This window comes from Orcinus orca, chromosome 6 (genome assembly GCF_937001465.1).
Source record: "Orcinus orca chromosome 6, mOrcOrc1.1, whole genome shotgun sequence".
In the NCBI taxonomy this organism is placed as follows: Eukaryota; Metazoa; Chordata; class Mammalia; order Artiodactyla; family Delphinidae; genus Orcinus; species Orcinus orca.
The window spans coordinates 94,773,757-94,798,750 of record NC_064564.1 but is presented as its reverse complement, the minus strand read 5'-3'; the positions used below and the strand labels follow the sequence as shown (position 1 = coordinate 94,798,750).

Here is a 24,994-nt window from a genome sequence, read left to right as displayed (position 1 = left end):
ATCAGGGACAAGCCCATTTGTTTCTCTGTATCATATTTCCCCAGTGGCATCACCATCCACCCAGTCAATAAAATCAGAACAAATCCTCGATTCATTTCTCTTTCATTCTATACATTGAATGAAAAAGCCCTATCGGTTCAACCTCCCAAAAAGCCCGTACCTGTGACCCACTCACAGTTCCACAGCCACTGCTTCTGTTCAGGCCCCTGTGGTTGCTTGTGTGAACCTGCATTGCAGGACATTCCTAACTGGCTTTCTATCTTCAAGTTTCTTCTCCCCCTAAGATCCCTTTCTTTTCTAAAAGCAAATATGATCAAGGTGCTCAAGCCTTCTTACAAGAAAAATGTCCAAACTCTGAACATCAGTACCCTGGCCCACCTTCATCTTCCCAGACCTACCACACTCCACACCCACACTGCTCCCACTCAGTGCTACTGCCACAAGGAAAGTTCCTAACATTCACTCTGTGTTTTTGCTGCTTCTTTGTACATTCTTGCAATATCCTCCTTCGACTTCTCAGCCTGGCAAACTCATCTTTCAAAACTGAACTCAGTTCAAATTTACTATCACTATGCAGATCTTCCCTGATCTTTCTAGATACACTTATTTAACTCCCCTTTCAGGCTTTCCTGCTAGTACTCATGCCGCATGCAGGTTAATTTATTTTGCCTCCACCAGACTATGATCTCTTTGCAAGCAGGAGCCACGCATCCGTGCATGCGTGCACGCATCCATCCATCCAACTACCCACCCATAACTTGTTTAAAGTTCATTATCTCCCAGGACTTAGTTCAGGGCCTGGCCCAAAAGAGGTGCTCAATGAACGTGTTACAAAGATCCAAAAAGAGTTCAAACTGGAAAAAGTGCTCTGGAAAACCCAGACTTAACAGGAAAATCCAATGAACCAAATGTCACTCTCTCCTTGAACACTGTGGTTAATAGAGCCGCCCCACTGAAACAGTGATCCACTTTTACTGAAACAAGCCTGGGTCTTTTCTGATTACCTGGAGAATGGCTTCTGAAACATTTGAGAATTTGAATGGCAGGAAATTCATGATCCATGACCATCCCAAGAAGTCACAGGCATAATTTCTGGCTTTCACCCTAAATCAGCAAAAAGTCTAAACTTTAAAACAGATGATATCAGGACACCTGGGAGCCACTTTGGATGAATCACTATGAAACTCTCTCTCCTTTTTCGTACCCACTGGTAGGCACAGATCTGTGGTAGGCACAGATGTTCGTGAAATGCACAGGTGTAACGGTACCATGTATTTAAATGCACCATGACTTTGCTATAGTCAACACCTAAGGCCACGAAAATAGAGGCCTCTGCAATCCAGAAGGTATTCATGGATTACTTTCAGATTTTTAGCATTGCATCCTCACCGTATGAAATGTTTTACCAGTTTTCCTCCATCATGGATGCACTCTCCTCCCAGATATGTAGTGTAAGGCTATTCATTTTGCAAAAGGACTGGTGGTGGCTCAGAAAAGCAGAGATGGCTTCACGTCACCCAGCCAGTCAGTGGAGAAACAGGAACAGAACCCGGGGCTCCTGCATGCCCCAGTTTCGAAAACACGTTCTTTTTCTGCCACAGCCATTAGCAAATATCACAGGTATTCCTTATGTACTAAATGGTATTTGTAACTCAAAGTGTGTGTTCTTAAAAACCCTCCTTGAAACCGGCTGGAAATTTGTCGCAAAGCAAATGAACGCAGGCGAAGGAGCCCTTTTCTAATGTTGTTCAGGAGGAAACTCTGGGCGGCATCTGCCAGTGTTCATTGAGACACTCTCGCAATACCAAATGCGTAATTCACCTGCGACTCTTTGGAATTGTGTGATGAGGAAGTAATGCTTCCTGCTGTTCGTTTAGATCGTATAGATGTCTTTACCACACGGAAAATCCAACCAACAACGTGGAGTACAAAAGCCTCTTTTACATCAGTGACTTGGCCGCAACAGTCGAGCGCTCGCTAGCAACTTCACATGGTATTCAGAGCTTATGGGCCATGGGCAAGGCCGCCCTGCTTCCTCCTCAAGGCCTGACCGGAGGGAAGATACCTACAGACTTCAAGGAGGCGGTCACAGTGTCCAGCTTGCAACAAACAGTACAGGGAGAGCCCGCACAGGGAACGATGCAGAGATTTCTCAAAAGCTCAGCGTAGCAAGAGGAAAGAACACATCTGAGGAGAAGCGTATATATTTAGATACATGTCGAGCTCTAAGTGACGGTATGGAAATCGGGTGAGGATAATGATGGCGGATCAAGAACAGGAACGCGCAGCCGCACTTCAAAGCGCACGGTTATTCTAAAATTGTCCCCCAGCAGCAGGAGTCTCTGAACCAACACACCCAGTGGGTTTCTTACCCGTTTTTTTCCTTTTCTTTTCACCTCTTCCCATGCAGTGGAAGAAAATCCTGGCTCCGGGTAAAGCTGTATTTTTAATAACATTAAAGCAGTAGGTTCTTCTCTTCGGACAGACACTCTTGCACCCACTCCAAACTCCCCCGCAGGAATATTGCTAGTGATGCTGGGCTCAGGTGTAGGGTGTAAACCTCCAAGAAGCAGAAGGATCAGGCAGTCAAATCCAGGCTCACCTTTCACTGGCTTAGCAGCTCTAGGTCATCAGGTGTGTCAGGTGCTTTTGCACAAGTCTCTCACTGATCTTCACCATGACCTTATGACATGAGATGTGTTACTTCCCATTTTACAGATGGGGAAACCAAGGGAGCACCTGGAAAACAGGCAACTTCTCAGCGCCCCGGAGCGTGCATGTGAGCCTCCTCGTAACCCTTGGGGACTCTCAATTAAGCAGTCCTCTGGTTCCTCATTCATAAAACGGAGACAGTGATAACCACGACTTCATAGGGTGCAGTGCAAAGAGGAAAGCAGTGTGTAAAGTACAGCGTCTGGCACGGGGTGGGGGTGGGGGTGCTTTAAGGGCCTCAGTTCCACAGCAATGAAAATCTACATCATATATTTTGCACTAAACGGCAAATTGCCTTTTAGTGTTTACGGAGTGTTTTCTATAGACGAAAGAATTTGATCTCCTTCGCTGGACTGCAGGACGGAGTGGAATGAGCATCTCTTACACTGCTCTAAACAGATGTAACTGACATTCACCCCAGCTCCAGGCACATGGCAGGTGTTCGGCAGCTCGTTTGTGACTGATTGATTCTGGGCAAAGCCAACTGCACTGCCCCTTCTGGCAACAACCGGCTGGCTTACTCTGTGGGTGAGGATGGCTGCCGTGGGGAGGGGACTGATCGAGGGGCTTGGATTCAGCTCAGAGGCAGGGCTCGACCCCAATAATACACCAAGTCACCCCCATTTTGTTAGATAACGAGGCACACAGAATGGTCACAAATCAACTTGCTACAAAAAGGCACATCAGAGCAAATTTAATTCCCAAAGTTTAGAAGCTTTCTTGGCAACCATTCCGGGGTCTATTTCCTCTTAAAGGCTTTTCAGCATCACCTCCAGCTTTGAGCAAGGTCCCTGGGTAACCGACTGGCGGGTGTGATCATCCCCATCATTAATGACGCTCTCCCAAAGGCCCCTACCTGACACTGCCGCCGCTGCCCTTTTCTCCCTCTCGATTGTACTTCTAACCACCTGATCTACAGTACGTATGTATTGGTCGATTGGTTGGTTCTCCCCACTATCTGTGAGGGGTTTGTCTCAAACTTCTTAACTTGCATGGATGTTTGGATTTTATTTCATAACCAATGAGGGCATCTAAGCTTTCTTGGGGACTTCCGGCTCAGCTGGGCACGGAGTGTCTGCCCAAGACTCAGTATGAAAAATGTTAAGGGTCTGTGACAAAAGGCAGTCCTGCCATTGAACCAGCATGCGTCTCGGCCTCCTGAGGGTCGTGGCCAGTGTGCAGCACCAAGAACAGCAGCACTTAAGACTAGATTCATTCACTTAAATAGCTCATTTGAGTGCCTATGCGTGCAAGGTAATCTGCCACGCTCTGGGGACTCAAAATAAAATGATGGCTTCTGCTGGGACTTCCCTGGCGGTCCAGTGGCTAAGACTCCACACTCACAAAGCAGGGGGCCCGGGTTCAATCCCTGGTCAGGGAACTAGATCCTGCATGCCACAACTAGAGCCCGCATGCCGCAACTAAAAGATTCCGCACGCCACAACCAAAGATCCCACGTGTCGCAACAAAGACCCGGCACAGGCAAATAAATAAATAATTTTTTAAAAAATATGATATGCCCTTTTAAAAAACAATGATGGCCTCTGCCTTCAACAAGCTGATGGTCCTTATATGTGGAATCTAAAATATGACATAAATGAACTTATCTACGAAACAGAAACAGACTCACAGACATAGAGAACAGACTTGTGGTTGCCAAGGGGGGTGGGGTGGGAGAAGCATGGACGGGGAGCTTGGGATTAGCAGATGCAAACCATTACATACAGAATGGATAAACAACAAGGTTCTACTATAGCACAGGGAACTATATTCAATATTCTGGGATAAACCACAATGGAAAAGAATAAGAAAAAGAAGGTGTATATACATATGGAACTAAATCACTTTGCCATACAGCAGAAATTAACACAACACTGTAAATCAACTATAGTTCAATAAAAAAAAAAAGAAGTGGATGGTCTTGGGGGGGATGGAAAGTCAGACAGTTACAATACAGTACGATCAGCTCTGAACTAAAGAGTGCCCAAAGATGTGAACAGAAAGCAGGTCCCTTAGCCAGGCAGGAAGAGTTAGGAAGATTCAAGTTTTCAAGGATGAGTAGGAATTAGCCAAGTGAATGGAATAAAGAGGAGGTCAGGTGAAAATAAGTGGAGGAGGACATTCCAGGAAGGAGGACTAGAAAGGCCTGGAGGGTGAGAGCAGGACCCTGTGCAGACAGGGCCTCCAGGACAGCTGCAGCGCAGAATGCAGCAGGAAGAAGGGGTGAGGAGTGACCCCGAGAGAAAGAGGGGCCCAAGTATCAGCTTTCCGTGCTGAGCTTGAATCTCCTATGAAGGCAGAGCAGACAGCCACTGGAGGGTCTGAAGCAGGAACCAGGTGAGATAAAGGCTTCGCATCTGTACCTTTTCTAGGTCTATTGATTGCACCCAGAGCCCTGCCCCGTGTCTCAGATAGGGAAGGCAGCTTGGCATAAATGCATTCCCACCATGAGAGAAAACCAAGCAGCAGCACGTTCCTTATTGATGAGGGATAGCAGCAGCTGCCTGTGACTCCATGCTTTGTGTTGTCAAGTAGAAAACACCAATGTGGTAACTCTTCCCCTCTGGATTTTACTAGCAGGTTGGAATTGTTCATTTGAAATTCAGTTCCTACTGTTTCAACTGAACACATTACATTTACATCTGGAATAGATTATGGTCCTACTACCTATGGGAAGGAAAACTGGAAACCCAGGAGGCTACCTTTTCTGCTCCCTACCAACCCTTCATGTGCAAGAAAATACCAAGGAAGCACAGGAAACCAAGTGGTATGTCCACACGTTGGCAAACACCAAAAAGACGTAGGCGCCAGCCAAGATCTTTTGGTCTGCTGTTCAAATACAGCATCTCAGCAACATCCAAAAGGTTTCTAAATCTGTATTGTACTCCTTAATTTTAACACCCACGTGTCAACCCAAGGACACTTAATACATATTTCTTGGACTCAGACTCAACTCAATGGTCAAAATATTATCTTGTAAAGTGATTCAATATTCTCCTGGATTCATTAGTGTTTTATAAATGGTTTGTTTCGTCATAACAAATATTATATCTACTATATGTTAGGTATTTGACAGATACCAAGACCATCAGAGCTCACATTTCGAGGGGTCTCCGGTTCTTAGGGGACATTATTGAAACACATATGAAAATGAGTGCGTGCTCAAGGAACACAGCCAACGCCCACGGGCATTTCTACCTGTTGTGAGCGGAGAGCCTGCAAGACACTGTGGGTCTGGGGTCAGAAAAAAAAAATCCAAATCTTGACTTACTGCTTTAAACCACTGTCACGATTATCTACAGAACACAACTTTCATTTTACATTTACAGGACATCTACTCTAGAAAGTGATGTCCAGAATATAATATGCCAGGTGTTTAGAACAGAAAGATGGGCCGTGGGCAGGACAAAAACCCTGTCCCTGATGAGCTCCCTTTCTGGTAATATCGTGGAGTTGGCAGAACGGACCACGTGTCCCCCGGCGAGGTCGGCCACGGCACTGTGGGGTTTCAGAGGAGGGAGAGCTGACTCATGTCTGGCATCACAGGAAACACCATGGAAGCGAAACGTGCACCTGGCTTTGAAGGACAAGCAGGGTCTGGACATGGGGAAGCAGAGGAAGGGAGGAGCAGCTGGGGGATGGGCATGGAGAATGCCGAGTGGGAATTTTTTTTTAATAGGCCAGGTAGAGCTGCCAGAGGTTCTCGAACAGGAGAATGATAGGACTCTCAACCTTGCTTAGAGTGGACTGAAGGGAGCAGTGTGCAGGTGGGGTGGCTATGGTAATGGCTTGGGTAAGAGACGGGGAGGGGAGAGGAGGGGAGGGGTGGGTGTGAAAGGAAGTAAGGAGACGGAAACCACAGGACTGAGTAGGCAACTGATGGGATGTGGGTCCAAGGAGACCCGGATACGCAGTGGATTCTAGCTGGGTACCAAGAGCCCTGGCAGAGGGGGAGGCCTGGGAGGAAGTTAATGAGTTCCATTTTAGAACCTCTGCAGTGGAGGCCGAGTGGGACACCCAGGTGGAGAAAATAAAGAGCAGATGGAAAAGACGGTCTGGGGCTTAACCTGATTACGGCTGGACGTGGAGATTTTGGTGGCATCCTCAGAAAAGTGAGAGTTGGTTCCGTGTGTCCGTGAAGGGGGAGAGCACAGAGGAGAGGACTGAGGACCAGACTGGGGTCTACGTGATGGCAGCTGTCAGCGAAAACAGGGTAAAGAGATGGTATCATCAGAGAGGCCAGCGGAGAGCCTGAAACATACAGCAGGACCCAAACCACGGGAGGAGAGCTTCCCCGGGAGGAAGGTCAGCAGTTTTAAATGCCACGGACAAAAAAAGAAGGATGAGGCAGGAGCAGAGGCCGTGGACTTGTTTGTCTGGAGTTGCTGTCCACCTCTGTAAGAGCCATTCCATTAGCACGCTGGAGCCAAAACCACACTGCAAAGGATTCCAGAGAGGGCGGGGAGGAGAGGAGGCGGCAGCAGGTGTAAACAAGGGAGGAATGACTCCTTCCCAGAGAGAATGTCTCTGGGGTTGGCCAGCAGGTCACTTCATGAGTGGTTTCAATAAAACGCTGAAGGCAGAACACAGACTCTAGCAGTCTGAGAAGAGAACGAGTGGTGAGGAAGAATAAGTTGGGAGTATTGGTTCTTTTCAAGAGATCTGGAGGCTAAGATTGCAACTGCAGGAAATACTGCAGAAGTTCTTACCCAAGAATGATTTTAATATTCAAAACACAGAGCAGTCTCCCAGGGTTCATAGCGCTCCCTTTTCGAGACTCTCCAAGGGAACAATAACACATCTGAGAACGAAGATTCAGGGAGACTGTGTGACATCGTAGACAGAGCTGTGGAGTTAGGCCGACTCCACCCTCCTCCAACCCTGCCAGGTAGTAACTGTGACCTTTCTTAAGACTATTTTCCTCCTTCCAAAAACAGCAGGAAGCTGGTTATGGAAGTTCCTATTTTATGGAACTGTTGTGTGGATTAAACCAGTATTCGTAAAGTATTTAACGGACACGCAATAAATGACAGTTATCATTAATTTAAAATATATACTGATTAATGCCAATAATAATAATGTCTAACTTTGGGACTTATCACTGCATTACACCCACTGATTAGGACATCAAGCGCAAAGGAGTTTCTTGTGTAGGTGGATTCCATCAAGCCCCAAAGTCTAAAGAAATTTAAATCAACAGGACTCCTGATTAAGCACCACTCTGCAAACACTGAATTATTTTAGACTCCCAAGAAACAATTCATGATGCTAAGAGATTTCATTCAGCTTCCAAGGCAAGATGTGAAAGTATTTTTCCTTTTCCATTAAAAAAAAAAAATCCTCATCAATCTCTGGTTGTTGACAAATTATCATAAATTGACAAGAAATTTGCTTTTACTATGCTACTTTAATACTAAGATTTCTACAGTACTTCAGAATGTGAAAGCATTTTCATATGCTATCTCATTTTATCCACAAAATAACCCCAAAAAGTAGGCATCATTATTGTCTTACGTATAAGAAATCGTGGAAGGTCAATGATTTATCTCAGCCCACACGTGTGAGACGGAGGCAGTCAGGCCCTCTGCCTGAGGCTGCCCATGCTGGATGGTCCACAGCCTCCAATGTGGGTGGTACTTCCTGGATTTGGACCTCAAACTCAGGTGTCCAACATCCCCAAGCAGACTCTTAAGGAAAGATGATCTATACAAATAACTGGTTTTGGAAAGATCATTCACTCCTCATTTTCACTAGCTCCAGCTGGGTTAAAATGGGTCCTCCTGGCATCTGCTCAATCAAAACGCACCCAGCGATACACAGGGAGAGTCATGCTCCGCACCAGTACTGCAGTGCGACCCTAAAATTACACTGGAAAAAAATCGTCCTGAGTTGGGGAAGAGGTTCCATGGAACCCCGCATGCTTCACCGGAGTGGGAGTGCCTGCGGGGAGCCACGGCCACCAGACGTCCTGGAGCAGGACCTCTCGTGTCTCACATGCTGCTGACCTATTGCTGTTAATCACCTTCACACCGCTTCGGGAGACAGGAAGCCCAGGGGTCACAGGAGAGATGCTCCACCTGGTCCACAGGGAGAGTCTGGGGCTGCGGGGGTGGGGCTGGTCTCCGTGCTGCTTAACATGTATGGCTTTACGTCACCAGCTCAAGCACGGTCACCTCCTTTTACTGGGATGATGATGATTAGCATAAACACCACCAATTTACTCAGTATATTATGAAAGCTGTTTTCTCTACACTGTTCTTGCCATCTCGCCATTTAGAAAATGTTAAATAAATAAATAAATAAAATCTTAAACCTGCCCTTGACTTAACACAGAACTACCATCCTTCCACCCCGTAGTTCTCAAACACTCTTTTCTGCCCTGGCAACACACAGTGGGTGGACATCTATGTAGCCTACGTTCTTCCCTAGGGAGACTGTGATTTAGATAATATCCCAGAAAACTAGAGAAGGCAGAAATGTAGTGAAAAGTACTGGGATAGAGGCACATAATAATAAAGCCACTGATAAAAAAGGAAGAGAAAAAAAATTCTATCCTGTATTTTAGCACTGAACTTAATCATTTTTTAGACAATCGTTTTTTTCCAGTCTTTCATTATATAGGTAACATAACCAAGATGCAAAAGTATACTGTAAATGTATCAGCAAAAATGGTCTTATTTTATTATTAACAATATATAGAAATTACCGACTTTAATGTGTTAGTTGGGAAGTTTACTTACACTTTACTGCCTGCCTTTAATTGAGTTATCACAACTGTTCCTTCGAACAGACACACTGGTGGTATTATTCTTGTTTGCATGCAAGTTAGATGTGGATTTCTCCATCTTTCCTTCTCTGTATTCCTAATTAAAAACTTCCCCATGGGCAACATTTTAAAATACTGTTAAATCAGAGTAACAGGAAAATCACAATTCACAAGTACAATATAATAATTTGTGATACCACAGCTATTAACTCTAGCTCCTCACTCCATTTATTCACTCTTAGCTTTGGGACAGACAAGGTAAACCCTGCAGCTATCCGCAACTTCTACCAACTTGGTTGTGACCCCATGCCTGTCTCTTTCACTCAAGAAAGTACCTTGGAAAACTTATAAGTCAACTGATGTTATAGAGGGATAAATCGGAATAAGCTCAAATTTATTTTTAAAAATAAATTGATAGGGGCTTCCCTGGTGGCGCAGTGGTTGAGAGTCCGCCTGCCGATGTGGGGGACATGGGTTCGTGCCCCGGTCCAGGAAGATCCCACATGCCGCGGAGTGGCTGGGCCCGTGAGCCATGGCCCCTGAGCCTGTGCTCTGCAACAGGAGAGGCCACAACAGTGAGAGACCCGCGTACCGCAAAAAAAAAAAAAAAAAAAAAAATTGATAATTTCAAAAAGATACATGCACCCCTATGTTCACAGCAGCACTATCCACAATAGCCAAGACATGGAAGCAACCTAAATGTCCATCAACAGAGGAATGGATAAAGAAGATGTGGTATATTTATACAATGGAATACTACTCAGCCATAAAAAAGAATGAAATAATGCCATTTGCAGCAACATGGATGGACCTAGAGATTATCAAACTAAGTGAAGTTAAGTCAGAAAGAGAAAGACAAATACCAAATCACTTATATGTGGAAGATAAAACACGACACAGGGACCTCCCTGGCAGTCCAGTGGTTAAAACTCTGTGCTTCCAATGCAGGAGATGGAGGTTCAATCTCCGGTTGAGGAAATAAGATCCCACATGCCGTGCACAGTGTGGCCAAAAAGTACAAAAAAAAAATTAAAAAATAAAATAAAATATAACACAAATGAACTTATCTACAAAATAGAAACAGATTCACAGACAGAGAGAGCAGACCTGTGGTTGCCAAGGGGCAGGGGGTTGGGGGGGGAAGGAGTGGGCGGTTGGGGTCAGCAGATGTAAGTTGTTATATACAGAACAGATAAACAAGGTTCTACTGCACAGCAAAGGGAACTATATTCAATATCCTGTGATAAACCATAGTGGAAAAGAATATTAAAAAAGAATGTATATCTATGCATAAGTGAATCACTCTGCTGTACAGCAGAAATTAACACAACCTTGTAAACCAACCATACTTCAATATAAAAAAAAAAGTAAATCAGATTTGTGGTTAATAGAGATAACCTTGAAAACAGATTGGGAAAGCTTGAGATTAGAGCCAGGAAGACCGGTGGAAATCAGAGGAAGTACAAGATGAGGGTTATTCAGCATTGGGGTCTGGCGGGTTGGAAACCAGAGAAGGACAAAGGAGGCAGAGACACGAGGATGCAGGAGAAAGCCCCTTTGAAATGGCTAAGCCTAGGATCTGGGTTGGCTAGACGAGGGATCGGTAGTGGTCAGAGAGAATTTACGGGTTTGAGGTGCTGGAAGTAGAGTGGCTATGGTGAGTCCAGCCACAGATGAAGGGTGGCGGAACACAGCCAGGAAGACGTGAATCTCTCTAGCTGAAGAAACCAAACATTCACTGAGTCATGACCACTGAGTCTAGTATACTGAAATTCCAAAGCACGACGGTCATGGCTGGGGTAAAAAGGCAGGCTGTTAGCCTGGCACTGAGTTCACTGAGGAAGCTGAAGGAACATTCCAGAAGGTAAGAAGGAAATAAGCAGAGAGCAGACACTTGAAAAGTGAAGGAAGCAAAAATGTTCTCAACAGGTAGCAGCAAGTAAGGACTGCACCCACTCTTCTTCTTGGCTGCTTGGAGGAAAGGGATTAGTCGCTTCGGTCACAGAGAGTTGAGAGGGAGATGGAGTTGCCATGGGGGGCGGTAGGGGGCAAAGCTAGCTAGCTGGAGGAGGGAGGTGTGACCAAGGAAACGTGCAACATCATGGTGCACACAGCACAATTCCACTGGCTTTTTCCAAACATCGTGTGACACAGCTGAGCTCGCAGTCACTAAAATTCCCAGGCTTTTTCACACATAAACTACTGTTTTGTCTGTCTGTTTTCCTTGTGTGGTTTATTCTGCCGCCCTAATTCACATCAAGAAATATTTATTGAATGGCCTGCCAAGTGCTAAGACTCTGAAATAGTCCTTGACCTCAGAGAGCACACAGTTTAGTTGTGGAGACAGATATGATAACCGACAATTACAAGAATATTTGGCAAGTCTAGTAATGGAAGTGAATACAAAGGTCAGAAGCTACCCAACATGTTTTATATTTATTCCCTAACAAAATCTCATTTTCAGCTCATTACTCTGAACAGTCTAGACAGTCTGTAATCTTGATTTTGTCATTTAACTATGGACCATTTGCCAGTATTTCAAATGTATTAAGTCTTAAGCAGTAGGAAGACAGACTTTACTTAAATAATTTTTTAGAAGGGGAATGAGCCTTTAAGGTGAAATAAATGAGTGAAATTTTGATTGGCGAAACCTCAAAGGCCTTATATAATTCTGAGACTCCCATCTTAAACACATATATCACATTCACACAAAAATTCTTGAAGCCTTTAAGTACTCAATGTTTATGATTTGAAGGGGAATCATTTTTGTTCATTTGTTTTGAGATATGGACCCTCACATTTTAAAACTATGGTGAGTCAAACAGTGATAGAATCTTCCAAGTAAAGACAAAAACATGATAAAGAAGTAGTTTGTATACTGTGGTCCCAGTTTTAGAAAAAAATTAAAATAACAAAACAGAGCCTGTCTGTATATGCAAAGAAGAAACATCTAGATGATTCTACAGCAGACTGTTATTAAATTCTTTCGGATGCAGAGAGGCTGGCATTATGGGTGGCCCTCACATTTTATGTTATGTACTGCCATAAAGCTGTTCTTTAATCCTAAGTAGGTATTACTCTTGTCGTCAGGAGGAAAAATCTATGCAGACATCTTCAAAAGGGATAAGTACCTCCCATGACTAGTTTTAATGCACATTCATTCTTGAAGACTTACAGGTATCAACATCAGGCACCCATAGCTCAAAAGTACCCTCCCACTGCCAAAGGGGACAGGGACCCCGCTGCTGGTCTTGCTTGTTTAGCCCAGCTTCTTAACAATGAAAAGACCTCTCCCTGGTGTTAATTACCCCTACAGTTTGGTTCTACCTCCCCTCATCTCGCCAACTGTCCTACCAATAACTTCCCTACACACCCTCCACTCTAGCCAGACTGGTCTTCTTGCCATCCCAGGAACCCTTCTTTAAGTTTGGTCACTTCTGATACTCCTCCCACCTGGAATAGACTTCGATCTGCCCATAAAAAAATCCTACTCGCCCTTCAAGGCCCAGCCTGAGTCCCACCTCTTCCAAGAAGCCCTCCAGGACTCATCAATTCCTTCTCTTCTCCATGGCTGCAGCCAATAAAATCCAAATGCAAAATTTCTCACTTGTTATATTCTGCTCTTCTAATTAACTCTACGTATTTATTAACTTAAGCTCTAACTGTCAATCAACAATAAAATTTGGCTTTGTTTTCCTTTGGAAGATTCCAGGGCCCCCAGACATGTAAGAATAGGTTTCATCTTCTCCACTCTGGCTCATTTATGCATGTGTGTTTCTGCTGCGACTCTTTGATGAAATGGCACAAAGGTTAAGGGCATAAGCTTTGGGTTCAGACAAGGTCCACCACATATATGTTTTATGACTTTGGGACTCATCATTTCAGTCTCAGTTTCCTTCTCTGTAAAATGAGACTAATAATAATTTGTAATTCTGATTCATCAGACATATTAAATCTGATGGCAAATTTAAGGCAGTCAGCCGAAGTAAATAAAAATTATGATTAATTTTACCACTTCAGAATTAAACCAAGAGACGACAGCCAGAAACCTTATAATAACCCAGAATGGATGACTTTCAAACTGGTCATGGAGAAGAAAATAACTAGGAGTGCTAAAAATCAAGGACTCCGGGAAAGGTTGAGAAGGTCATCCTGTGTTGCCCGATGGGGCAATCACAACAGCTCTGGTGGAGGGCTCACAGCACATGAACGTAAGAGATGACATAGGAGGTGGCTTCCATGAGGCAGGTAAGAATATTTTGTGTCCCCGAGGAAGCTGGAGAGCGTAGCCCTGGAATGACTTCTCCAAGAGCAGTGTACAGGTAAATAAAACCTTAGCTGGGCCCTGTACTCTTAGCCAAACACCTCTTTTGGGTTGACCCTGACGACTATGAAACTACTTACAAAACAGAGGAGCACTCTGGCAGGAACACGTCCCTTCCTGGGCATAAACAGCAAGGGACTGACTTCAGTAAAAGGCAAGCAGACCCAACTTACCTGAACCTTTCACGTCAGTCTGGCCAGTCTTTATCTTGCCGTTTTTGATTAAGTACCACCACTGGAATTTTTCAATAGGATATTATTTAGGATTATGAATGAATTAAGAAAATGCGTACATCATTTGGACATGCTGGGCCACACCACCAAAACTCACATAATTTATTTTAAAAAATAAATAATAGCTGCTTCAAGAAGGTTATTTCTAGCAACTTCTCATCTCGGCTCTTAAAAACAATTCTTTTTCACATGGCCATCTTGCCCGGGACATACCCTCTGCTCCAGCAAAGCTGCCCCAGGATATCTACCTCTGAATCACGGCTCACATACACTAGTCCTCCCAGATCCAATACCCTTCCCTCTGCTTGTATAAAATCCTCTAGTGCAGAACAGTATTTGGAAGAGAGGAGAGGACCTATGAATCATAAGAAGTCTCAAAAGAGTTTAAGGGATTTTATATTCAATAAAATTGCACTAAAATATCTAGCTCTGGTTCCAGGGGAAAAAAAAAATCAAGGTGGGCAATGATAAGACAAAAAATCTTCCTTTCGAAAAAAACCCGAGATAATTTTAGATGATTTGCCTAACAATTGAATGTATTTTCTGCCAAAGAATAAAGTAAATTTCTTCTTCCTTTTAGATACTTCCCACAACTGAGGTTCTGGAGGACTTTAAGGTAACCTCCAACCAAGAAATGCAAAAGTCAGCTGCGGAATTATGAAGCAAATTCTGGTGTTGCTAGGAACTAGCTCTGAATGAGTTGGGTAGTATATGCTTGTACTTCTGAGGAACAAATGTTTTTCTTGGCATGGGAAGAGGGAGATGGGCGAGTTGACTGAGTTCCCAGGACATGGAAAGCTTATATTTGAAATGTTTTTCAATCCTTGGCACATGAAACTGTGGCGAATTCAGAAAGTCACAGAAATCTCAGGCAGGTGGGTTTCTTGGGAAGGGTCTATCACATGATATTCGACTACAGGGTAGTGATAATTTCGGAGGCTCCCTATTTGCTGATGAGGGCAAGGTCTATAATTTAACCGCTGAAGACTTTTGGATGTCTAATAGAAGATGCGGAATCATCTGTACCACTTTGCACCACTGGAGTTACAGAATTCTTAAGTCTTTATAGGAGAAATGCCACTCCTCATAATAAGCACTAAAATAAACTCTAGATCAGATTTTAATGTAGAAATTCTGAAGTCAAAAAAGGGAAGGTTAGTATTCTCTGGCCAGATAATTTTGAGACCAGCAGAACCTATTAAACAATAACGGCCAAGGGCTTCCCTGGTGGCACAGTGGTTAAGAATCCGCCTGCCAATGCAGGGGACACGGGTTCGAGCCCTGGTCCGGGAAGATCCCACATGCCGCGGAGCAACTAAGCTCGTGTGCCACAACTACTGAGCCTGCGCTCTAGAGCCTGCGGGCCACAATTACTGAGCCCACGTGCCACAACTACTGAAGCCTGTGCGCCTAGAGCCCATGCTCTGCAACAAGAGAAGCCACGGCAATGAGAAGCCCATGCAGCGCAACGAAGAGTAGCCCCCGCTCACCGCAACCAGAGAAAGCCCGCACACAGCAACAAAGACCCAACGCAGCCAAAAATAAATAAAAAATTAATTAATGACGGCCAAGCCACTGAAATTATGCCTTGTATCCCACGTGCTATAAACGACGTAGATCTTTGTATTTCACAATTATTCACTCAGGAGTCATTTTTAAAGAAACCACTCTTCTTTCTTTCACCCCAAGAGAAATCCGACTGCAACTGGAACCTGTGTGGAAGGGTCTGATGCCCTAGCAACTAACTGGATCCTCTTAAAGGTTGAATTTTATGTCTGACCTATTTAGAAATCTGAAAAGCTTCTCTTCAAAAAGGAGGCATCTCAGATCTTAATTTTTAAGTGTCAAGTATTGCTGCAGTCAAGGTTAAATGAATTGATAGTTTGGCGCCAGACTCAATACAATTCTTAGAGAAGATTTTCTTTCAAGCATAAGTGTAATTCACACAATAACAGTTTTAAAGCTCTACTTAATGCCCTACATTTCATATATGAAACAAAGAATATATTTAGGTCAAGTTATATTTTAAGTGACATCTAGAAATAGTCTATATGTTAAATATAAAGGTCTATAATGACATTTATTAAAGACAGGATTAATTTCATGGGTATTGCTGTAATTTTTCCCACCAGTCATCTATGGCAGGGTTCAGCAACATGCAATCCATGGGCCAAATCCAGCCTCCCCTGCTTTTGCACATAAAGTTTTATTGGAACACAGCCATGTCCATCTGTTTACATATTGTCTACGGCTGCTTTCACATTACAGTGGCACTGTTAACTGGTTCTACCAGAGACTCTATGGCCCACAAAGCTGAAAGTATTTTTGATCTGGCCCTTTACAGAAAAAGTGTGCCAATCCTTGATTTATGGCTTGTAGAAATTAACCACTACAAGTCTCCTCTAACCCATATATTATGTTAAAAGGCTGGTGGGCAAAATTTTCAGGGAAAGTAAAAGATTTTTACTAATCTATGAGTTTTGTGGGTCAGTTTCACTCTACAGCTTCTCCGAACTGGATTTAACAGCAACCAAACACTGTATGGTTTTTGTTTTGTTTTGTTTTGTTTTTTGCAGTACGCGGGCCTCTCACTGTTGCGGGCTCTTGTTGTGGAGCACAGGCTCCGGACGCGCAGGCTCAGCGGCCATGGCTCATGGGCCCAGCCGCTCCGCGGCATGTGGGATCTTCCCGGACCGGGGCACGAACCCGTGTCCCCTGCGTCGGCAGGCGGACTCTCAACCACTGCGCCACCAGGGAAGCCCACACTGTATGTTTTTTGACACAGACGCAGAGAACAAGCTAGTCCATTCCAGGGTCAAATGATTATGTGCGCTTGCTCCAAGGCGCTCTGCTACCAGGTAACCACACTGGTAATGCCCATCTCCCCAGTGCCACCACACTTCCTGTCTCCTCCTGAGTACTGGAAAGGCTTACACCCTGTCTCAAACTTCAGTTTCCCACTTCTGTACAGAAGGTCTTGTTATCCAGGGAACAATGATAAAGTTGGAAACACTCTTTGGTCAAGGAAGATCGTTTCCTCCTGGCAGACTGATGTGTCAGAAAGCTTCTCTTAGAGCAATCCCTAAGGTTTCATCTTTGGATCGTCTGTCTTTTGAACTTGCCTCTTAAATGGAAATGAAATTAACTTACCGCTGTACAGCTTGGTCCTGTGGAGTTAGTCAGACAGGCTAGGAGACTCGGTACAATTAACTGAACTGAAAACTGTGATGCCGCCAAGAAATCGTTGGTCAGTTACAAGAAGTCAGTATTTAATAAGGATCTACCTAACTATTCCCATTGGAAAATTAGGGGACAGAACCAACAGCATACCCAAAAGTACAAATGAACACCAAGATCATCAATCGACGAGAAATCAGAGTAGGGCTGGGGCTGGTACATGTCGGTCTTTAGAAGAAGTTAAACTCAGAGACTGGTAGACAGAAGCAGACAAGGAAGAAATCCTTCCAAGCTCCCAGCAGAGCTTCTTCAGATGCATGGAAGTGGAAATGAAGGCGGAAGATGCTGGGGACAGCAAGTACAGAGATGGCTGGAAACGTAAGTATTTGTCACAGAGACCACTCAGGATGGAGAATGTGGGACTGAGTGGTGAACTCTGAATGCAACGCAGAGGACTTGGATTTTGACATGAGAAGTGCCTGTGGTTTTCTGATGAGAGATGCCTTGATAAAAATAGTGCTTATCAAATATTATTCTAGAGATTAGAACCGAGAAGCCAAATGAAAAGTTGTAACAGAAAATCCTTCTCTTAAAAAAAAAAAAAAAAAAATCACAAAGCTCCTTACATTTTTCTACCAATTCATACTAGCAAAGACTTCTCTGCTGGGTGGGCTACAATGAGATCTATCTTACAAGGGGAAGGATTTCATGACCAAAAGTTCTTGGTGTTTTCCCTAGGCTGCCATAGGGCACAGACTGAAAAACTATCTAATTCTCACACACCTTATTTATTTTTTGCACCTGCTCTTCGTGTCCGATTTTTGTTTTAAGCGTACCACGCTAGCTACTTCCCTAAAACAGGCCATTCTGTACAGCATAACTGGACAGAGAGAAGAAATAAAATCAGCTATTCTTTAGGGGAAATTCGAGGGAGGAAAAAGATGGAACGTCACCAGTGGCCTGACTTCTTACTAAGGATAGAGCTGAATTTTAAATTACACATCCACTGCCCAGGCACTGTGGAGCTACTCAGGCCTAAACAAATCTCATAATGAAACGACACTGCTCTAGTTTCTTTCTTGTTTTATAGATGTACGTATATGTGTGTTTTTCTGTACTGAAAGCACAGACTCGGAGATAGCCTGAAAAAACCCAGTCCTCTATTTTATATGGCAGAAAGAACCCAGTAAACACAAACACAGCAGAGCACTTCCTCTTGTTGACAACCTTATGATTTCCCCTTAATGCACTGTTTAGAACAGCAATTAAGTGTCATTTCCCATTATCTTATACACGGAATCAGCACTGCTTTTCTTTCCAACCGCCAATCATGAAGGACATATAGAGGATCCACGTGCTGGTGAGACATGTCAAGACTGATAGCCCAGAGCCTAAGAGCTCTGTTTATGTCCAGAACAGGTGGGCGGCCAGGCAGTGGGAGCGAAATCACCCCTCCACCTTCTCACATCTGCCTCCCTTATAGGGCTCCCCTCTGCACTGCGAGGGAGAGCAGCTAGGGAAGAACCTTCCTGTTCAGCCAGTTTCCTTCTGCTGGAGAACGCTGGCTCGCTCGCAAGACTGCAAGCATTTGACCACTGCACACAGCAGCGAGCGTGTCCAGTCGTTTTATTCACATCCCTCACTAGGGGATCAGAAAGCCAAGGACACACTGGTGATTTCCCTGGTTTTATAGATCTCTACTCCCCCCGAGGCCTGCAACACATTTTTGGTTCTTGTGTTCAGAGCGCCCTGGCATCTGCAGTGTGGGAAACCTTAACTGAGGGCCAATGGCCCTACAGCTTCCCCCTATTAAAATGTGCAACTGGATTTCACATGCGTGTTTCAAACACCATTCAAGGCGTGATTTACAGGCTACTGTCTAGCCCCACAGCTGTTTTTTCGTCCCCCAGATGTAGCCACTTCTAGGAATCCACCACTCAGCTCCCTAGCAGACAGCCTTCCCATTTTCAACCTCTTCCATCATTCTTGGGCATCCAAAACCTTGCAAGACCTACATCAGAAGGATTCAAGAAAGTATCTTTTGAACGGACACACTATTAATTTTTCTTTCCACTCTATCCATTCATGAGAACAGCCCATTTGATGCCTTTTTTCTGTTTACCCCACCTTAAACCTTTGGGTTTACCTCACCCGAATTAAACAAATCACTGTGGACCCACTGATCCAGGTTATTTATATACATTAAAAACAGCACAGGTCCAATGAGTTCTGTGTAGGCCTCACTAACGAGTTGTCACCCAGAGCTTTCACATTTTGTTCTTTCTTTAGAAGAAGAAAGGAAAACACTTTTATATGTTGCCAAATTACCTCCCTGGGGCTGAACAGACTATCGGTGTTATGCAGAGAGTTACTCAATATCATTATCATCATGTCTCTGCGACCACCCTCCTCCCAAGGTCCTAACCTAGTCTAGCTTCCAAGAACCTGAAATCAGCCCCAAAAAGGTTAGGCTTCAGGCTTAGGGCTGCGGTTAGTCCAATACCATGCTGATAATACCCTCTAAACATTTGATTTTAAGCTGCTGGGTGGCCAGAATGGCACTGTATCCATTTATGATTCTTCTGTGCGTTGCACACCTACTGGCAGAAAGTACAGACTCAGGAAGTTGACTGAACTCTTCTTCAGCCTACACAGAGGGAGGCAAGCCATGCAGTGAGTAGTCTGCGGGATTCCCTTGTCCTGAGACTAAGACCCACCTTCCAAGGGGGGCGGGGGGGGAGGACAAAGGGAAAAGAAGGTACAACATGGAGAGAAATGTCCCAGGAAAAGCCTTTGCTGGGAATGGTGTTTGGATGTATCAATTTCACCCAAATGGTTCCACAAGCGTAGCTTCCATTTCAGATGAAAGCAATTCATTGACAATCATGTGAAACAAGACCTTACAATTTACATCAAATTCTGTTTTGCCTTTTGTTGCAATATACCAATCTCTTACAAAGAACAGAATCTCAAGGTGCAAAGGGGACATCTTCTGTGGCCTTTCACATGTGCTCCCCCCATCTCCTCTCCACCCCTCACTCTGAGACTTAAGTTTTCCTGGAAAACAACAACAAACACAGGCTAAACTGCCACACAACAGCTGAGGAGACAGCGCGCTCACTTCATTCATTACAACAAGCCTTCATTGTTAAACAGAAGTCCTTCAAGACAGGAATACCGGCAAGAAGTTATTGTGTCTAAGCTGGTGTTTACTGATGCAAAGGAAAGGCCACCAAGTTCTACAACTCAGCAACGACAGCTTTTAATCCCAGGACTTACCTTTTCTTTTCCTCCCACTTGTCTTCGCCCAGACCTTGTGAATGAAGATTCCTCATTTACTCTTTTGCTATTTGGATAACCAGCCCACATGGACATGTTGGGCTGTCAGATCTTCAGGTTACCTGAGGATTCTATCTTTTTAAACCCTTACATTAAAAACAACCCCAAATTCATACGTGTCATAAATGGTCTCAAAAGCCAAAACTGCAATCAAAGGATGTAAAGTGCTGAATAACATGACCATTTATTAAATACCTACATGTGTCAGGTGTTGTGTTAGGCATTTTACACATGTACCTTTTCTCATTAATCTCTCAAGGCCATCATGAAGTAGGTATCATTATCCAATTTGTCATGTGAGTCTAGGAAGCTAAGATTGCCCAGGAAGACACAACTGGCATTGAGAGAAGTAAGATTCAAAGCCAAGCCTTTGTTCCAAAGAGCCCCTGAACTTTCTTGCCAGCCCACTAAGTTCCTCTCAAGGACCTAGTAGCAGACCTTGGGAAACAGTCCATTCCGTGACCTGGGAAGTATTCAGGCTAGGGGGTAGATAACTGGTTACCAGAGATGCCGCAGAAGGGATTCCAGCACGAGAGGCTCACGGAAGAGAGCAGCTCTCAGGTCTTCTACATCACTAAGAATCTCCAGACTCCCTCCTCTCCGAAGCACGAGATTCTGCAGTCATCTGAGGTGAGCTGAGTAATCAACACCTTCTGTTTCTTGGGCGGATCGAAACAACAAGCCGTCCTTTGCTCGCTCTGCCACACCCGCCATCTCTCGCTCTCGTTCTCTCTCTCCTACAGCTTTAGTTACCCTGCCAGCGAGGAGACCCCTTCCAGGGCCTCCCAGCTTTAGTCTGAAGCTTCCAAAAGTGGGCAGTTACACCCTCCTTCCAAATGACGCTTCCTCGACATCCTTCAGCCATTAACAGAAATCACTACGTTACCCCTAAATTCTCTTGTGACCCCATCAGACACATGCCCCCACCCACTCACCCATTCCAGTCCCTCTGAATTCTGTCCTAACGTACACATCTGGCACCCCGAACACTTCACAGCACACGTATTTTTTAGGACAAGACAGGATATCAATAAGTAAAAAAGTCAACGAAGAAAGAAATCTGCCTGGTATTCGTCCTCCTCCTTGCTCACAACCACGGCGGAAGAATCCAACACGAACCCATCACACACGTGCTCTTTTCACAAGCAGCGGGCACACCAGTGCAGGGGTGTCTGGCCTCAGCACCAAACAGATGCTCACCGAATTCACTTCACCCTCCAACTCCAATGTCTATACTGTTCCAACCTTTTCCCGTTTCTTCCTTCACTTGAACCGCCACGTTTTCGTGTCAGATTTTCCTCTAGAAAGAAGGATGGGCCGTTAACCCCAGCCCACCTCCCCCCACCCATGACTGATGGCGGCTCGGAAGCCCGGTTTTACCGTTGGAATCTTCCACTTCTTCGGCCGGGGTGGCTTTCTGGGAGGAGGAGTGGTGGGCGTGCGAGGAGAGGAGACTGACAATCCTCGGCCTGGGGAGGGTCAGGGCTTTTCCGTGGACCTTGAGGGAGTGTTCCTTCAGCTGGCTGATGGTCATGGTGGAAAAGGCGCACCAAGAACACTTGTAGGCGTGCTCACCTGGAGGGAGACGGTCGGCGGCAGGGGAGAGGGAGGGGACAGGGGACGAGGCGGGTGGGAGACAGAACAACAGGGTCAGTGACTCCAGAGAGCCCGTCCCAAGCTGCACGGTCTGAGGACCCTCCCAGACCAACCCCCTGCCCACTGCCACGACCACAGGGCTCCTGGAGGATCGGAACTCTTTTAGGAGCTCCGTCATCGAGTGACCTGGTCCCTTTGCCATCTCATGCGTTGTTTACAGGGGTGAGCCTACGGTAGATTCCCCAGCAGAGCGTGAAACCAAATGTCTAGGTAGCTCCCTCGGCAAAGGCTTCCCGTCTGTCTCCCTCCCTCTCTGTACTACAAATGACGATGTCAGTTTTCATTCCAGCCTTCGTATCATCCACAGAAAATAATACACTCCATCCTTATTCCAAGGGTCGATCGGTGGCTTTCCGAGCACGAGGTCACTCAGTGCAAACTGCTGTGCTATCCTCATAATTTACTTCCTTGCTGACTCTAGGCCTCCTGGATTCCATACGTCTTACCTGTGGGGTTTTTTGGGACCAGTTCACGAACCTCAGCACAAAACTCCATTTCCCTATCTGATCAATAGCACAGAAATGGGTGAAAGTCATTTCTTTAACTGAGAGAGGTGTGTTTATATATATAAACGTGTGTCTGCATTTAGCTCCAATATTTTTCAATAAAAAGGACATGTAAGTAAAAATAAGTATTTTTCTTTCGTTAATTTTTATTGGAGTATAGTTGATTTACACTGTTGTGTTAGTTCCTGCTGTACAGCAAAGTGAGTCAGTTAAACATATACATGTACGAACTCTCTTTTAGATGCTTTTCCCATATAGGCCATCACCGAGTAGCGAGTAGAGTTCCCTGTACAATACCTATACAGTAGGTTCTTATTAGTTGTCTATTTTATACATAGTAGTGTGTATATTTCAATCCCAATCTCCCGATTTATCCCTCCCTCCCCCTCCCGCCCCCTTGGTAACCATAAGTTTGTTTTCTACAAAGTATTGTCCTTTTAATTGTTTTTCTACCACTGAAATACAGCACAGATCACTATGATCAAGTTAAATGAGAGTATGATTTATCTTTGCCCTAAGTCAGCTTTTACATGAATTGCAATTTAAGAAGGGTGTGAAATGGGCATCCTTATGTCGCTGGACAGACAAACTCTGGTACGATCAACTCGGAAAGCGATTTTGCTTTTTATAACAATAAGCTTAGAAAGTTCATGCCTGCAACTCAATAATTCCACTTCTGAGAATTTATATTAAGGAAATACCCTTGAATACTTAGAAATCTCTGTTTAGAAATATACATTATTTATGCTTGAAAAAGGGGCGAAACAACCTAAATTTCCAACCACTGGGAAGTGATTAAGTAAATGTGGGTATATCTTCTTGATAAATTACTACTCATGAAAATAAATTCTCGAAGAGTTGGCAATTCATAGAAAACTAAAATACTGAAACTCAGAAAAATAAACAGAAAAGCATAATACATTTTAGATTAAATTATAATCATGACTATGGAAAATAATTATAGAGGAAATGGTTGAAAGGAAATATTATCAAATATTAACAACAGTGGTCTTCAGATAATAAGATTATGAATGCCTTGACTGTATTTCTTCTTTCATTTTCAATTTTTTTCTAATGAACATGTATTTTTAAAATTTATTTTCAAGTGAAACTTAAAAACCAGAGAAGAGGGAAAGGAAGGAGAGGAATAAGAGAAGAAAGGATTGTTAGTAACGAAGGTTTTGTGGACCAGTGAATATGAACTGAGGACAGCGCTGATGTGCTATAGACAAATGCTCACTAAAGCAGAGCGAGAATGAGCTAGTAAACCTCCACTCTTTTTTTTTTTTTTTTTTTTTGCATGTGGGATCTTCCCGGACCGGGGCACAAACCCGCATCCCCTGCATCGGCAGGCGGACTCCCAACCACTGCGCCACCAGGGAAGCCCTAAACCTCCACTCTTGCTTTTACCCTGCTGAGATGGTTACTTTCCTGCCACCCCGAAGATTACTAAGTGGTTTCATGTGAAGTGAGACCAGCATCTGAAGTCCCGCATTCAAGCCTCCTTTTTACCACTGATGACCCCCAAAGTGTGCATTTCCAAGAAAGCCTTGAAGAGACCCACACAAAACCTTGAATGAGGCAACATACTATAGCCCAAAGCAGAAGAGAAGCACAAAGAAGTCAGAGGACCCAAATGAGAACACCAGTCAATTCCACACCCCTCAGACCATGACCTGTTAGCTACAGGATAATGCTGGGTATGAATAATGGTGTTTACTGAGATAATAAATATATGCCATATTGTACACTACTGCTCTTATTCCATTTCTCAGTTTTTCAGTGCAAACCTGGCTATATGAACCTTGGTGGGTGGTTATAAGTAGCATAACCTGAGAGAGAACTCAAATCCAGGTATCTGGTTAGTACACACTACCTTTTACCCTATAAAATAAAATAAAATACTCCATCTAGAACAGATGAGTCAAGAGTCTTCTGGAAAATGATTTGGTTTTCTCCAAGCCAAGCCACTCTCTGTAGCTAAGACCAAGTCATAGACACCAACGGTTCAAGGTGTGTGGAGAACTGGATTACGATGCTCCCACCCTCTCTCTCCGGATGCTTCCTTCCTGCAAACCAGCGAGCACAGAAGACCAGTCTGCTTGGTCAGCTCAATGCCCTGGAGTCCGTGTGTAGCCTGTGGCACTTTTGTAAAGTCTTTCCCACAGGCCAAATCACTTACCCAACTCCCACTGGTAAAGTGTTTTTGACAAGGCTGAGATCTATGGGGAAAGCTCCCCAGGACAGTGTCCCGAGTGAATAATTTACAATATACACCAGT

The 24,994-nt window shown here is 44.4% G+C and overlaps 1 protein-coding gene across 12 annotated transcripts in view; it reads right to left on the bottom strand.

The window, feature by feature from the left end:
* ZNF462 (zinc finger protein 462) overlaps positions 1-24,994 on the bottom strand; it is a 142,900-nt gene that overhangs the window by 46,256 nt on the left and 71,650 nt on the right. For 10 of the 12 annotated variants that reach the window (XR_004484074.2, XM_033431246.2, XM_033431244.2 and 7 more), the window contains one exon: positions 21,932-22,126. The exons of 1 other annotated variant lie outside the window; for it this stretch is intronic. Coding sequence is in view for 10 of the 11 variants with exons in the window: in XM_033431246.2 (XP_033287137.2) it covers positions 21,932-22,126 (195 nt within the window). In the remaining variant the exon portion in view is untranslated. Of the gene's footprint in view, positions 1-21,751; positions 21,852-21,931; positions 22,127-24,994 lie in introns of all 12 variants that reach the window. One more of the 12 variants, XM_033431250.2, reaches the window with a different exon arrangement.